The 15,525-nt window shown below is 36.0% G+C and overlaps 1 protein-coding gene across 4 annotated transcripts in view; it reads right to left on the reverse strand.

The window, feature by feature from the left end:
* pcsk5b (proprotein convertase subtilisin/kexin type 5b) overlaps positions 1–15,494 on the reverse strand; it is a 117,824-nt gene extending 102,330 nt beyond the window's left edge. For 2 of the 4 annotated variants that reach the window (XM_066711135.1, XM_066711134.1), the window contains exons 1-2: positions 14,979–15,472; positions 9,308–9,412 (exon numbers count right to left, since the gene is read on the reverse strand). In XM_066711135.1, coding sequence (XP_066567232.1) covers positions 9,308–9,412; positions 14,979–15,146 — 273 coding nt within the window. In that variant the 5' untranslated portion in view covers positions 15,147–15,472. Of the gene's footprint in view, positions 1–9,307; positions 9,413–14,978 lie in introns of all 4 variants that reach the window. The other 2 variants (XM_066711133.1, XM_066711132.1) reach the window with 2 other exon arrangements.
* Between the last annotated feature and the right edge of the window lie 31 nt (positions 15,495–15,525).

The following is a 15,525-nucleotide window of genomic DNA, read 5'->3' on the forward strand; positions in this document are numbered from 1 at the left end:
TTTATAACAAAGGGACAAATAAATTAGGTTTACAATGTTCGATTCAACAAATCTAGAAGTGTATCAAATGTACTCTTTCTTTGGTTGATATCCGATACCTTACAGCCTGGTACTATAAGGAGCAAAATATACAATTTCAGCAAGAAAGGTCCAAAAATAGATGTTTAAGAATAAACTAACCACTGCTTTTTCAGCTTGATGATATCCTTTGGAGGGGAAATATAATGGGGGTTATTCCATATCAGTTTACTGAATGAGAATGTTTTAAAATATCTCAGATACTATTTTGGACAGAAAATACCAATCCATAACATTTGATCTAAGCCAAAGTATTCCTTTGCTTTGAAAGATAGAGGTCATCTTCTGTGCAATCTTGTTACACAGTATACATTCACAATGTAATTTCATTACAATTTTAATTTTGATTTTCCAGTTTGTAGTAAACATTAAAAATGAATACAGAACATATGTCAGTAAATAATCATGACTGGTATAAGAAAGACAATGGTAAAATAAGAGCCAAGTAGGGCTGTACACCCTTTCCCAGATATAATAACTGCATTTATAGGTATACCGGTACAGGTCTTTCTGCTTTCAAGATAATATAGTAGTAAAAGCAAGTGGAGACTGTGACAAATAAGTTTTATAAGATTGGGAAAGTTATGTCAACTAAAGATAAGAGGATGACATACTGCAGGTTGGTGCTTTCCTACAAACAACTTTATAACCTTTCAAAGGTTAGCTTATTCTGCAGTATACTTTCTTCTAAAGTAAAAATAATATAAAACTGCAGTCTATGCACACTGCTGAAATCTGATTACAGAAATTGGAGTACTGGAGAAAGTAGACTAATAAGGGATATAATACTGCTGTCTATCTTTTGGCTAAAAAGGTCACTGAGGCAAGACCAGGAAAGAGCAGTGATCCAGCAATGGTATATATGATTAATGCCAAAAATAGAGACCAAAGGGACAGAAAGGGAGGGGATGGAAGACCAGTGGATGAAGATCATTCGGAAAAATGCTCATGGCAACCAAGAAGAGATGGGTCTTCAGAGAAAGAAGGAAGATGTTTGTCTTGTTTCTCCAGACCAAGCGAGAAAATCTTCAGTCAAGACTATTATTTTTCTTTTCACTGTTGTACTTTGAACTAAGGGATTAGTGAGATAAATCTCTGGTTTCCAAGGGTCTCCTGAGGGGAGGTTCCTGCTGCATTAGATTGTTTTATGTTGTAGATAGGTGGAATGATTGTATCCAGAGCAAAGAGTTAAAGGCAATGTGTACATCTAGGCAATTGGCCACATAATCTGCTTCACAACATGGTATTGGATTTAACATCACAATTGTTATACAATCATTTTGTTTACTGGATGACTCAGAGAAGTTACTGAACTGACCCAGTTGAAATTGTTTACTAAACTTTCCTCTGAGTCCATGTCTTTAATGCGGCTGCAGTGAGTTTTCCACTAGTACCCTGAGTTGCTGCCAATTTTGTAATTTGCAGCTATCTTAATGTTAATAATCTCAATCACACACTGCAAAATACCTTTCACCTAGCACTGGGTCATTCATAAAAAGGTCACTAATGGGTGACACCATTAACAGAATCCTGCAGCATTCATCTCTATACTACACTCTGTAATAAATGTAAGTTTGTATATTATACAGTGGGGGGAAAAAGTATTTGATCCCCTGCTGATTTTGTACGTTTGCCCACTGACAAAGAAATGATCAGTCTATAATTTTAATGGTAGGTGTATTTTAACAGTGAGAGGCAGAATAACAACAAAAAAATCCAGAAAAACGCATTTCAAAAAAGTTATAAATTGATTTGCATGTTAATGAGGGAAATAAGTATTTGACCCCTTCGACTTCGTACTTGGTGGCAAAACCCTTGTTGGCAATCACAGAGGTCAGACATTTCTTGTAGTTGGCCACCAGGTTTGCACACATCTCAGGCGGGATTTTGTCCCACTCCTCTTTGCAGATCCTCTCCAATTCATTAAGGTTTCGAGGCTGACGTTTGGCAACTCAAACCTTCAGCTCCCTCCACAGATTTTCTATGGGATTAAGGTCTGGAGACTGGCTAGGCCACTCCAGGACCTTAATGTGCTTCTTCTTGAGCCACTCCTTTGTTGCCTTGGCTGTGTGTTTTGGGTCATTGTCATGCTGGAATACCCATCCACGACCCATTTTCAATGCCCTGGCTGAGGGAAGGAGGTTCTCACCCAAGATTTGACGGTACATGGCCCCGTCCTTCGTCCCTTTGATGCGGTGCAGTTGTCCTGTCCCCTTAGCAGAAAAACACCCCCAAAGCATAGTGTTTCCACCTCCATGTTTGACGGTGGGGATGTTGTTCTTGGGGTCATTCCTCCTCCTCCAAACACGGCGAGTTGAGTTGATGCCAAAGAGCTCGATTTTGGTCTCATCTGACCACAACACTTTCACCCAGTTCTCCTCTGAATCATTCAGATGTTCATTGGCAAACTTCAGACGGGCCTGTACATGTGCTTTCTTGAGCAGGGGGACCTTGCGGGCGCTGCAGGATTTCAGTCCTTCACGGCATAGTGTGTTACCAATTGTTTTCTTGGTGACTATGGTCCCAGCTGCCTTGAGATCATTAACAAGATCCTCCCGTGTAGTTCTGGGCTGATTCCTCACCGTTCTCATGATCATTGAAACTCCACGAGGTGAGATCTTGCATGGAGCCCCAGACCAAGGGAGACTGACAGTTATTTTGTGTTTCTTCCATTTGCGAATAATCGCACCAACTGTTGTCACCTTCTCACCAAGCTGCTTGGAGATGGTCTTGTAGCCCATTCCAGCCATGTGTAGGTCTACAATCTTGTCCCTGACATCCTTGGACAGCTCTTTGGTCTTGGCCATGGTGGAGAGTTTGGAATCTGATTGATTGATTGATTGCTTCTGTGGACAGGTGTCTTTTATACAGGTAACGAGCTGAGATTTGGAGCACTCCCTTTAAGAGAGTGCTCCTAATCTCAGCTCTTAACCTGTATAACAGACACCTGGGAGCCAGAAATCTTGCTGACGGATAGTGGATCAAATACTTATTTCCCTCATTAACATGCAAATTAATTTATAACTTTTTTGAAATGCGTTTTTCTGGATTTGTTTGTTGCTATTCTGTCTCTCACCGTTAAAATACAGCTACCATTAAAATTATAGACTGATAATTTCTTTGTCAGTGGGCAAACGTACAAAATCAGCAGGGGATCAAATACTTTTTTCCCTCACTGTATACTTTTGAAAACTTACAAATGGATACCTCAAGGCCTTACTAATCAGAAACAAGTTGTTTGAAGAAACATTGTATATATTAATCTCCTACATATAATCAGAAACCTTATAATGTTGAAGGTTTTTTTCAAACCAGTACATCAACAAATCATTCAAATTTACACAAACTGACAATTTAGCCTTTATCATGTGTGTTGTGCAACCTGACATTTTTTAACATTATCTTTCTAATAAATAGTTTTGAAATGCATTACTGTAAGTCTTCAAAACAAATCTTGTTAAATCAGGCCAGTCCATACACTGCACCAGTAATTGTATATAATGGAAAATGGAATGGAAAATTTGCAAATTGTATGCATTGTAATTTCTTCATTCTGCCAATGACCTCGGGGATGTCAGCTTGAAGTCATGCCAAAAGTACGGGAAGGGCGTTTACACAAGACAGGGAAAAAATTATAGGTGATCTTAGTGTACAAAAGTGAACCAGAGCACGACACAAGAAATGGAAAAGTCACGAGGTGTAGGAAACTTAATTACAAAAACATAAATGTTCAAATTTAAATAGAGGTGATATATCTAAAATACAAATAAAGTTTCCCTTCACTATATTAAGTGGTATTTGATGAAATTACCATTCTACTCATTTGTTTAATTGAAAATGTGATAGCCCATTCAATTTCCTAAGCCTTCACTTCTTTCCACAAAAACGGGAAGAAAAAGGTAATGAGAAAGTACAATACAATCTGTGCACAAACAGACCCATATTAAATTTTTATGTAAACATTTTATTTATTTTAATTACCATTATTAATTGGATATTAGATGTTTCATGCACTTGCTAATTTTAGTAGTGAATTACTATGTAAATTAACACCTGCATTATCATCAGCATAACAACATTAACACAGAAACAATACTGTACATAAAACTTTATAGTTGTATAGTACTTTATAGTTTTACATCAAACTAAGGGAACATATTTACTGGCATATTCACACAACTTAATTTTCATATAGCCTACAGCAGAGAAAACTCTACCATTGATGTTCGAAAATGTCTCCAGAAAACATTTAGTTTGGTATATTGTCTGAATATTAAGGTTCTCAGAAACCCAAATTGATCAAAACAATAGAAAACCTTTTATGCAATACAGTTGTGACACCTGGTCATCACCAGCTTGGCTCAAAAATCCAGAAGAAACCAGTTCTGAATGACTAATAGGGATGCACCGAATGTTCGGTAACCAAAATTATTCAGCCGAAAATAGCAAAAAAAGCACTTTTGGTGTTCGGCCGAATAAGTGAAAAGACCAAATAAATTTTACTGAACGATGACGTTTTTGAGGACGTGATCAAATAGCAACCAGCTATTGCTCTTTACTCTGTATTCGGTGGAACTCGGACGCACAGTTATGTTTCCGAATACAGAGCGGCAGTCTGAGTGTTGTGTGGAGAGGAAAAGCCAATCGTTTAGTCAAGTAGACTATATAAATTAGCTAGATAGATAGGTCTTATACATTTTATATTTCACTGTTGTGACCGGATAACATTGCCACAAGGACACTAACGTTAATGCATTTTCATTGCAGGTCACATTGCTAAACTGGCAATTGAATGAAAATGTATACAAAATGAAAAAGAAAAACATATTGTTCGGTAATTGCAAAATATTCCTTTATAAAACAAATAGTCACAACCTGAAATTGTGACATTAAAAAGTTGTGATAATGTCGGGAAACAATAATACACGACACGACAGTCTGACACTACATGCGTGAGAGTTGACAGTTGAATATCTAGCCAATCCAATGAAATCCTTTTAATGACGTGCAGAGACCCAGAGAAGGGAGTAGCACTGAAGAGGAAGAGGAGTATGAAGAGCAATAATGTGTCACCATATAACACCGCTTCTCATGTGTTAGTGTGTTTATACAGATCCCCATTAGCTGCCATGTTATTGCATATGTGATTGATTAATTTGAAAACGATGCTCCCGCCTCTACTAGCAAGCGTTATAATTCAACAAAATGCAGGGTTTTGGTCAAAGACCTTTTAACACTTGCAAGTAGAAACGGTGTGGGAACATGTTTTTTCTATCCAGATCCTTTTCCCTCATACACACCTGTCTAGTCTATACAGGTGTGCAATTATCTTTTGTTAGTGATTAATTACCTGAATAATTGCCACGTTTTAACATGTTCACCACACATTTATGCACCCTCAGTCAGTTATAGGCCTAATATAGGCTATTCAAGAAGGGGGGCTCAAAGATGGCCAAATAAAAATATTAGTATTTTACTAATTTATTTATTTTAAGTTATATTGTGCTTTGTTGGCACAGTGTTTAATGTTCTGTGTTTTAAATTGTAGTTTTGTAATTGATTTTGTCTTTGAAAAGCAAGACAAAATAGTAAAAAGCACATTTAGACTATTTCATTTATGCAATGGTAAAAACAAATGGCAAAATAAATGGAAATAAATGCAAAAAAATGCGTTCGGTATTCGGCCTTCGGCCTTCGGCCAAGTGTTTCATTATATTCGGTTTCGGCTTCGGCCAAGAATTTTCATTTTGGTGCATCCCTAATGACTAAGATTGGGTTTCCACTTGATTCCTGAGAATAACATGACTACACATCATAAAATAATAAAATGGGTAATTCACGACAAGATTCCTTCCAGCACAAGGTGGTCATTGTAGTCTGCTTAATTAAACGATTTACTGATTAATACTCTCAACTTGACAACATTAATTTAACCGTTTTGCTTATACAAGTACTTTCAATTATGTTTATGCATTTGCCTAGAGCACATCTAATCTACCCAGAATCAGGGCTGTACAGAAATCAAAAACATCTAGGGTGTACATGTATGTAAACATTGTGTTTTTACAAAGAAAATGTATAGTGAACTATGTACATGAAGAAGCACAAAGGTCTGCATACTTCCTTCAGCTGAAGCACTGTTACAAAGTGCTAAATAACTACAGGTCACATGTGTCACATGTAAGTAAGTAGCCAGCATCTCTCTGGTTCAGTGCTGGCTCATTTGAAGTACCTTTAAGAAATACCTTTTTCTTTTTATTACCTTGCTACAGGGACACACATTTAGACAAGCAGAAAGGGATAAGACTGGATTTAAACAGAAAAAAGACAAGCAGCTCTAGAGAGGCAGGTAAAGGAACTTAAGCATTCAGAACTACACATTACGACTCGATTCATAAATGGCCAAGGCTGCATACTAAATACATATTTTCAGGGATACAGCTAATTCTCACTCCTATTCATTTAAAAAATTAAATGATGAGTAATGTTCCAGTCACCAGTTGGTTTTCCTTAGAGCATGGTCTACAGACTTTCCTTAAAAAAACTGAAGCCAAGACAAACCGCAGTCTTGCCACAAAATGGCAAGCACTCAGCAGATTCACCACAACATTGGTGTGCATACTTTGTTTTCCGTTTATGTCAGACCATGCCACTTCACAAGCACACCGAAAAGGCTTTCTAGTCATATCTACAAAACAGCAAAATCATTCTACGGTTTCTAAGGAAAATCCAACATTACACAGAGTAGGATTTCACACATTGAACACAATTGCTGAATCCTTTTGGAAGATTCAGTATTTAAATAAAGCACATCACAAAAACATGTATTCTCTGTTTACTTTCTTGATGTAGTGCATAAATTCTAATAAATTAGGATTGTTAGTGGAAGTCGAAGGGAATGATATATAAAGAAACTTGAATAGGGCATCTTCAGCTTGAATTGTTAAGTAGCCTTAATCATCACCATTTCAATTGCACCTAGGACACCACAGTATGGAAATGTTTAAAAAAAAAAAAACATACACACACCTCTGATAAGCTAGAACTTGATTTTGACTCAAATTCCTAATAATTTTGTAAGGGATTGAACAAGGTATTTGTAATCATATTTAACATGCTCGAGTCTACACTTGAAATAAATTGCATGGACCATAGCAAGAGATGATTCAGCAGCTAAGGATTAAATGTTTAATAAATGTTTAGATTTCCTGATGCCATTCACTCTAATCATATTACACTAAATACAGATAAATATATATTTCAAAAAAAGAGAGAAAAGATGAGACAGTGCCATAATTACATTTTCCAGCACAGACACGCATTGCATGGGCAAAAAACAACGTAAGCAGAAGATTTTGTGTCTTTATTTTTTTGTATAAATGTTAGTATGTCAGTGGGTTACTTTATTTGAGCAGCAGTGACTCTGAAAATAACCAAGTGAGACAACAACAGGCTAATACCACAATTGAGTTAAGGACTTTTGATATATTTCAAAGGCTTCAGTCAAATCTAATTGGGAAACAAAAGCTTACACTGAAGCCATGAATTGATGTGAATGAAAACATTGCAGGGGGTCAGCGGGGGGAGAGGAAATATAGAATTAAAAGACAGAATTCTATGACACAGATTATGAATCTTGTGAAATATTTTCTAGGATCTAAATAAAGTGAACTTTAGGTCTTCTGAGAAACATCTGTTTTTGTTTTGTAATGCAACAAGACTGTAGCTCTAACCTCAGCATGATATTCCTGTAAGGTTACACACTGCCATACAGATTTAATGGGTGTGTCTTATACATAAATGTGAGTCATCCTTGAAATGCTTTATGCAGCTTCTTGGGATGGTGATTTTCCTTTCCATTAAACTATAAGGTACAGTAAGTCTTTGCAGCGGCAAATGAACATACAATTACATGTACAGCAGTGCACATTACCATGGATTGGTAACCACATAGTTCCTACCATGATGCCATTCCAATTCATGGTGTGAATGGTGGAGTAAGCTTGGAAAAAACACATGGTAATGGACTGCATTCAAAATTTTGGGACTACACAGATATACAAATATAGGTATGTATTGAGTAAGTGATATTTCACACTATTTTTTATTTTTTTATGTTTTATTTTCACAGCATTAAATAGCAAGGCATCAGAATTTGTAACGGAATACTGCTGCCAAGTTCACTGTGACTTTCAGTAAGGTAAGATGATTGCTACTTTCTCTATTGCTTCCTTTCACCATCCTAGAGAAATCATCAAAAGACTACTCTTTTGATTAGGTTGGCACTAATTGATCTACACAGTTTTGTATATTCAGCAATCTGCAACCTGTGCACAATTTTAGTTATATAGGCTAGGACTATGTTGTGTTTTCCCTATAGAAATGCATTAGATCATCATTAGCCTTTTCTGTATCTGCAAAATGTCAAATCTCACACCACCTACATGTTTTTGAATACATGTATACAAAGTGATCTAGTTGTGATCCCATTTGTGAACTTAATAACCATTTCTTTGTATCACTAATAAATGCAAAGATATGACATCCTGCACACATCAGCATTCACAAATATTGTAAATCCAAATGCTTTCCAACAGCTATATATTTAAAGAGGATGTTGCTGATGTATGCAGTTTTAGACAAGGTAAGAACACTTTTTCCAAACAAGCATAGACCTGTTTTAAAAATGGTATTGAAAAATAATAGATTTGTATGTATGAACACATGTACCCACGCACACATGATAGCCACTAATCTCTGTAACTCAGTGGTTACTCAAACTGTTGTTCACATACCTTGGAAACATTTTCTGATGAAAATTAATAAAGCAAAAAGTACGGAAAAGAAAAGTAAAACATTTACTGCTGGAAACACAGTTTGGAAAGCAACCAGATCTCTACGTTTACCACACACACTCAAAGTTAACAACAAGACACAGTGTCAAGCAAACCCAGTCTTCATGACTTAGGGGTTTTGATGTATATACATGTATACATATATTTGTTCAATGTATTGTAAAGTGTACTTCAATACAATGCTAAAAGCAGGTCCTATGTGTATTTATACAAGTCTGTTGGTCTCCTCCTTCCAACAGTTTCAGATGGAATGTAAAAAGAATAGGCATCAATACCCTCATTAACTATAGATCCACGCATCACCTTGTAGTGTAGTTTTACACATTAAAAATGTATATCCTTCTCAATAACACAGGACAGCTGGATGTTCTTACCTTTGGTTCCATTGAAATAAAGTTGTGCCTTCCTCTGCTGGAAAGTGTTGATCTTTTTATTGTCCTACTATGGAAAAAGTGGTAGTAGTCCTTCAGATCTCCAATCTGTAGAGAAAGCAACCATTATATATATATATATATATATATATATATATATATATATATATATATATATATATATATATATTGTGTATATAAACAGTATTATTTTGCATACACAAAATTGTCTCCCTGAAAGTAAATAAATCATTAATTTACAACTGAAACACTGGATTGCAAATGTAACAGTAAACCCCTGATTATTTTTCAAGGAACAGGAACCTGATATGAACTTACTTCATTGGCAAATTACCTGAAGCTTACAGTCACCATGATAGTACACCAGCACATTTCACAAGACAGTAACACATAAGCCCCACTATATCAAAATCCATCACCCTTTAAGCAGTGGCGTAACTTTAGTTTCAGCAATGGAAGAAACATTAATTGCAAGTCCAACAGTGGGGGTGAGAGCACTGCTGAATTGTTCGGGAAGGTTAAAGAGGGAGAGACATGTCAAAGACTGGGAATGATTTCACCTGTACACCTCATGTTGCATGTATGAATGAATGATCACATCTTTCATAAAGTTGGGGGGATGCCTATGACTGAGGGGAACACACTGATGCTCTCTCAATATTGTAATTCATAAATATCGTAAATGTCAGAAATCTGTGCAATTCTACATAAAGTACAGTATTAATGAGCCTAACCCTAAGAGCAAGCAAATTCTCAAACTTGACTGCCTGTCAGCATAGATAAGGGCCTTGATTAATAATTTATTGAATGTAACCATGTCAGGTGCACACCTTGTATAACAGTCTAAGAGAAGAACCTGCTAGCGTTTATGACATCAAGGTCAAAGTAACAAAAAACAGACTAGAACTGATTGACACCAATCAGTATTAAATATGAATGCATTCCTTAATATCTTCTCACACATTTGAAGTGAGATGAAAGATTACAAACAAATGTTAATACTGTCCTGTTATTATTTTCCATTTGCAACAAACTGATATTTTGCTTTGCGAGCGAAAACACTTAATCCATTGGCAATTGTAAATTTGCCCTGGGGCTGATGTTGCTAATTAAATGAGTTTGAAAGCCACAAAGTCTCTGACTTCCAACATTTTTAAACCACATCATGAGGGTCTCAAATGAAGTAGTCTTTAGATGAAGGAGGTCTATTGAAGTAGATCTTTTTTACTTTATTACCTCAGTGTAATCAGTGAAGGTTCATACATTAAAGCTGTGCTTACAAATAGGATCAAGGGAATCCTCAGGAAGAGGATTGCTCAGGCTTTTCATCCGGTTAAACCCATGGGTTTAAGCTATGGCAACTGCTCTCTACATAACATATTGATTGCTTTTTAATTCCATATTCAAGATAGGGTTTATTTCCAATAAATAATTTATCACAGGGAAAGGGAATAGTATTTTTTGTGCTTTGGTAGTACTTTGGAGCAGTATGACTTAAATATATCCAGCAGATTTTACAGGGTAATAATGGTTACACATTTCAGCCAATTTTTACTGCTGTGATCCATCTGATTTGCAGTTATCCTGGTAAATAACAGTAAATAACACTCGGCAGGGGTCAAAGGTGGAGACTTTAGCTATCACCTCACTGGAAACAGTTCTCTCTCTCTCTCTCTCTCTCTCTCTCTCTCTCTCTCTCTCTCTCAACAAGCTGACACATGCAGGAAATGAAGGAATCCTCTTTTCTCAAAGTGTCAAAGTACAACAAAAACAAACATTCAGATTGAAGTCACAGGTCATACTTATATGGGGAAACCTGGTTCCTCTATTGACAGTCCTTCTGCATTCAAAATCAGGAAATGTTATTTTAAACAAAGTATATCATTAACCATATTAAATGGTTTCCAAGTCTTAGGGATATTTGAAGATTAATGAAATCCAGTTCAAGACCCTAAAGAGTTAGACTTAACATACTGTACAGAGAACATAAAAAAAAAAAAAAAACTATTCTGGTATTTCACATATTTTAAAAACTGACACTGGCTTGTTGACATGACATCATCATTAGGTATAAACCTCTCAAGGAAACTTGTAGGTCATATATGGGGTATTTGTGGAAATTCACCAAGTAAATCAATGTTCAGAAATGGTGACAACTTAACAGCACAGATAACTTCTGTATCTTTTACTTCACTTCATTCTGACACTCTCAAGCACGATTTTCAGCATTCTTAAGAAATTCCCTGTTGTGAACCTTGCACTTTTAGTCTTTTTTGTTGTGTTCCTAGGCAACTGATTTGTTGGCCTTGATATACAATTTTATTACACCTTGGCAAATAAAATACATTGTTCAGATTGTCCACCCTTAATCTTCTCTTGAAACTTGTAATATTACTAACAGAATCAACCTAGAAAATAGCATTAGTATCCTACAAATAGGAATACTGTAAAAAGTATAAGTTTTTTTTTTTTTTTTTTTTTTTTCCACACAGCTACATCAAAAGTTTCCTACTTAACTTAAAACTCAACTGGCTGAAATGCATAGTTTACATTTCTTGGCTTTTCGTTAACCTGTATCCTTAACCATTTTCCAGGTGGAATATGTTCAAATAACTTTGACCGGCATTTTTATCTACTTGATATCCACTCTCAGTTTGTAAATTGACCTTGCATAGAAACAATGTAACATTTTTAAAAATACTGGCTTTTATGGTTTGTTGGTTTCCATGCAAATGTGATTTGTTAGTTTTTGTTTCTATAAACTTCATTAGTTGTTGTGCTTTCTAGATAAGAAGTGTGCCATAGCTTACTGTGTTTTATTGGTACCTCACTTTGTGTATTACAGTAATTTGATATATTTTAAAACTGAAAATATAATAGTGTAAAATACACTTAATAACTGATAACATAAAAAATTCATAACATATATTTGTATATATCTACACTGATGTAGTCAACATTTTGACTAAATGTGTGTTGTAGCTACCAGGTATGAACACTTTAATGTCTAAGTCTATAAAATATTTACAAATAAATTAAGCATTTCAAATTGAACAAACATATTAAAACCAAGATTAACCATGTAAAAGATGCACAGAATTACAAAGAAGACAACATGAAAATATGAAATGTGTTCAGGGTTAAAGTCATTACAATTGAATCTTCTGCGTTAAAATACTGGCACAAACAACGTTTAGCATACATGAATGCAGCTTTAGCACGTTTCGTTTGGACAGAATATGCAGAGAGCACAAGTAAAGGTTGTAAATTCAACCTTTCCTTTACCTTCATTGGACACTTTTTTTGTTGTTTCTTTGTTAAAAAAAAAAAGAACATGAATAAAACATTCATAAATAATATGGTAATTTTTAGCACTCTGAAGAACAACTTGTGACGTCATGACTGAGATATTGATGAGTTACCATTAATAAGTAATCAGTATTGGGTTTTGGGGTATTTTTGGTGTTTTTTTTCTCAGAAAAGGAGCAGGTTATAAGAGGCAGAAAAGCAAAGGGATAATCATTACTCTTGTAGGAAGAGAAAGTGACAGTGACTTGGATTGAATGCATTGGGACAGTTCACAACAAAGGAAGACCCTTCACCTCTTTGACGTAATATCCTATTTTTAATCCCGATTTACTGTGAAACAGCAAAGCATGAATAATGTTTTAATGTTAACTGTGAAGGTCAAGGTATGTAACAAATAGTAGATATAGTAGGGAAAATGTGTAGTGCAATACAAACGCCATAATGTTTTTCATTAAACTGCTACAGTTGTATGAACATAAACTTTGGGTGTAGTTTACAGGAAAACTCATGACAAGTTTGTGTCGCAATCTGCTCATTCTCCTTTTGAACCTGATTGAACTGAATTGCTGTCTATCTGCATTTATACAACAACAGTAGTAGTGAAAGTGTCTGAAACTGAACTCAAGAAAGCTTTGCAGCAGCCACCTTAGTGCTTGAACTTAACCACCATACTTTGTTTTTTTTAATAGTGTTGTACAGAGCTGTTGATCTGTCAATTATTATGATGGTGACAAGAAGCCCTAAAAAAATACAACAATTAGTGGCACATGCATTTTGTGTAAGCCCACACACATGACCACTCCAGAGTTGCATTGGGGACTCATTACAGCCTCCGGAAGTTCATCTGCATTGAAACCATAGGAAATCAAGAACATTGGTGTGGATTCTACACTAGTATAATGGTTGTTGTGTTCCTGTAAAATTTGACTATTTAATATGCAACTTGGAGCATTCAGCAGACCTGTACTAACCAACCCAGGGATTTTCTTCTGCAGTCTTAAGACTCCTTTGGGTGTAAGTTTGCATACTCTTTCCTACCTAAATGCCCATAAATAAATAAATAGCTGTCTGTCTGTATGTACCTATGTATGTGGGAAGGGGATATTGATCACATATGCAGTGTTTTAGAATTAACAGCAACTTAAAGTCCGTTGTTAATTAGATTGTTAATTAGTCCTTGCTTACTCAAGTCTCTCCAGGTATATATGCAAATATGTATCCCTATGTATGCCAGTATGTATGCATGCAAATTATGGACTCCTTCCTTTCAGGAAAATAATCCCATAAATACCTGTATTTAAGAACAGAGGGATATTTTTGCATTTATTTGCATCTTTCAGTGTGGTTTGAATAGAATGTAAAACATATTTCGATGAAAGTGAGACCCTTTGCTTGGAGGTCTTTGTCATTTGTTGAATGAGAAGCAAAAGTACAGAATAATGAGAGGATTTAAGACAGAATATTTTATATTTGGATATATATTTTATTGGATATATTATTTTATATTGGATATAAGATGTTCAATTATTTTTTCATCAACAAGAAAATAAAATGTCTTAATGATTAATATTTGTATTAAGTTAAATTAATGCCCTAAAAGAGTAGTGACCTCTAACGTCAACGATTTGTGCATGGATAGTTGACACATATAGCTCTGTAACCTCTAACTAGTGTCATGATTTTGTTTTATGAATCATTGTAAGGAAATAGTATTTCTCCAATCCATTTAGATTTGCATATTTTTAGAGGAGTAAACCATAAGTAAAATATGTCCCGCAAAAACTTTATTCGAAAATGAATATATAAATAGGCTAACTGAACAAACAATCCTTCTAATTAATAAGTATATACGAACACCTGTTGTCATAGAATAATTTTAAAATGTGCAATTCAATTTTACAAATGTAACAATGTCCATATTCCCTATGGAAGCGTTACACCTTCGATGCATACAGATGTGTAATCCTTCAGGCACATATATAATATTAATGCAAACAACTACAAAAAATACAGTTAAATCGAGAACATTCACATTTTAAAATCGATGACATATGCGCTGTCACATTTCAAAACGGACACGTTTTCTAGAAAAGTAAAGTCCGTCTTTTTAAAAGCGGGGTTCAGGTGGACAGCAGGACATTTGGTGAGCATCAGAGGAAGCAAGCTGAACTATCACCCATAAAGACTGGTGCACAGCTACATGTCAATACACATCCCCCCCAAAAAAAGTTCAATACAACTATGAAAGTGTAACATGCCGATGTATAAAGTTACGGAAAGCATCGAAGAAGGGAAGGCAGATCGTGCAAAAATAACTTTCCAAAGAACCCCAAACTGATCTTACCTGTCCCAAGTTTTTATAGCCATACTTGAGTGCTATCCTGTCCGCATCCTCGGAGCCCCCGGCTATCCGCACAGCCCAGTGGTTGGTGTAAATCCGAGCCCGGCACAGGGGCAATAGCAATGCCAGCCAAAGCGCCAGGACGCACACAGACCCTCCGCTGCAGCCCATCTTCTGCACACACTTCGGGCTTCCTGGATCGGAGCTTTTCCCACCTCCAAGCAGGCAAACAACCAAACTTCTTTGCACCCGAGTCCCGCCGTCTCATAGACCTGTTTTCCACATGCACGCCAGATTACACAGCATGAGTCAAGAATTAACTGTATACTGTTCTAATCGGTTTAGTCTTTATCTGAACATTTAGAGTTTGAACTGCCTTTTTTTTCCCCTGCTCTCGCCTCAGCCGTGGTTCTTCTTAGCGGAGAGAGACTGGATGTTTGCAGATCTCTGGTTACAGTTACTCTGGGACCCTGATCTCCGGTTTCTCTCTTTAAAGTGATGAAATGGCTACAGCGCCTCCTCCCAAATTACTAGCAACACTCAGGAGAGT

Source organism: Amia ocellicauda, chromosome 8, assembly GCF_036373705.1.
Source record: "Amia ocellicauda isolate fAmiCal2 chromosome 8, fAmiCal2.hap1, whole genome shotgun sequence".
Taxonomy (NCBI): Eukaryota; Metazoa; Chordata; class Actinopteri; order Amiiformes; family Amiidae; genus Amia; species Amia ocellicauda.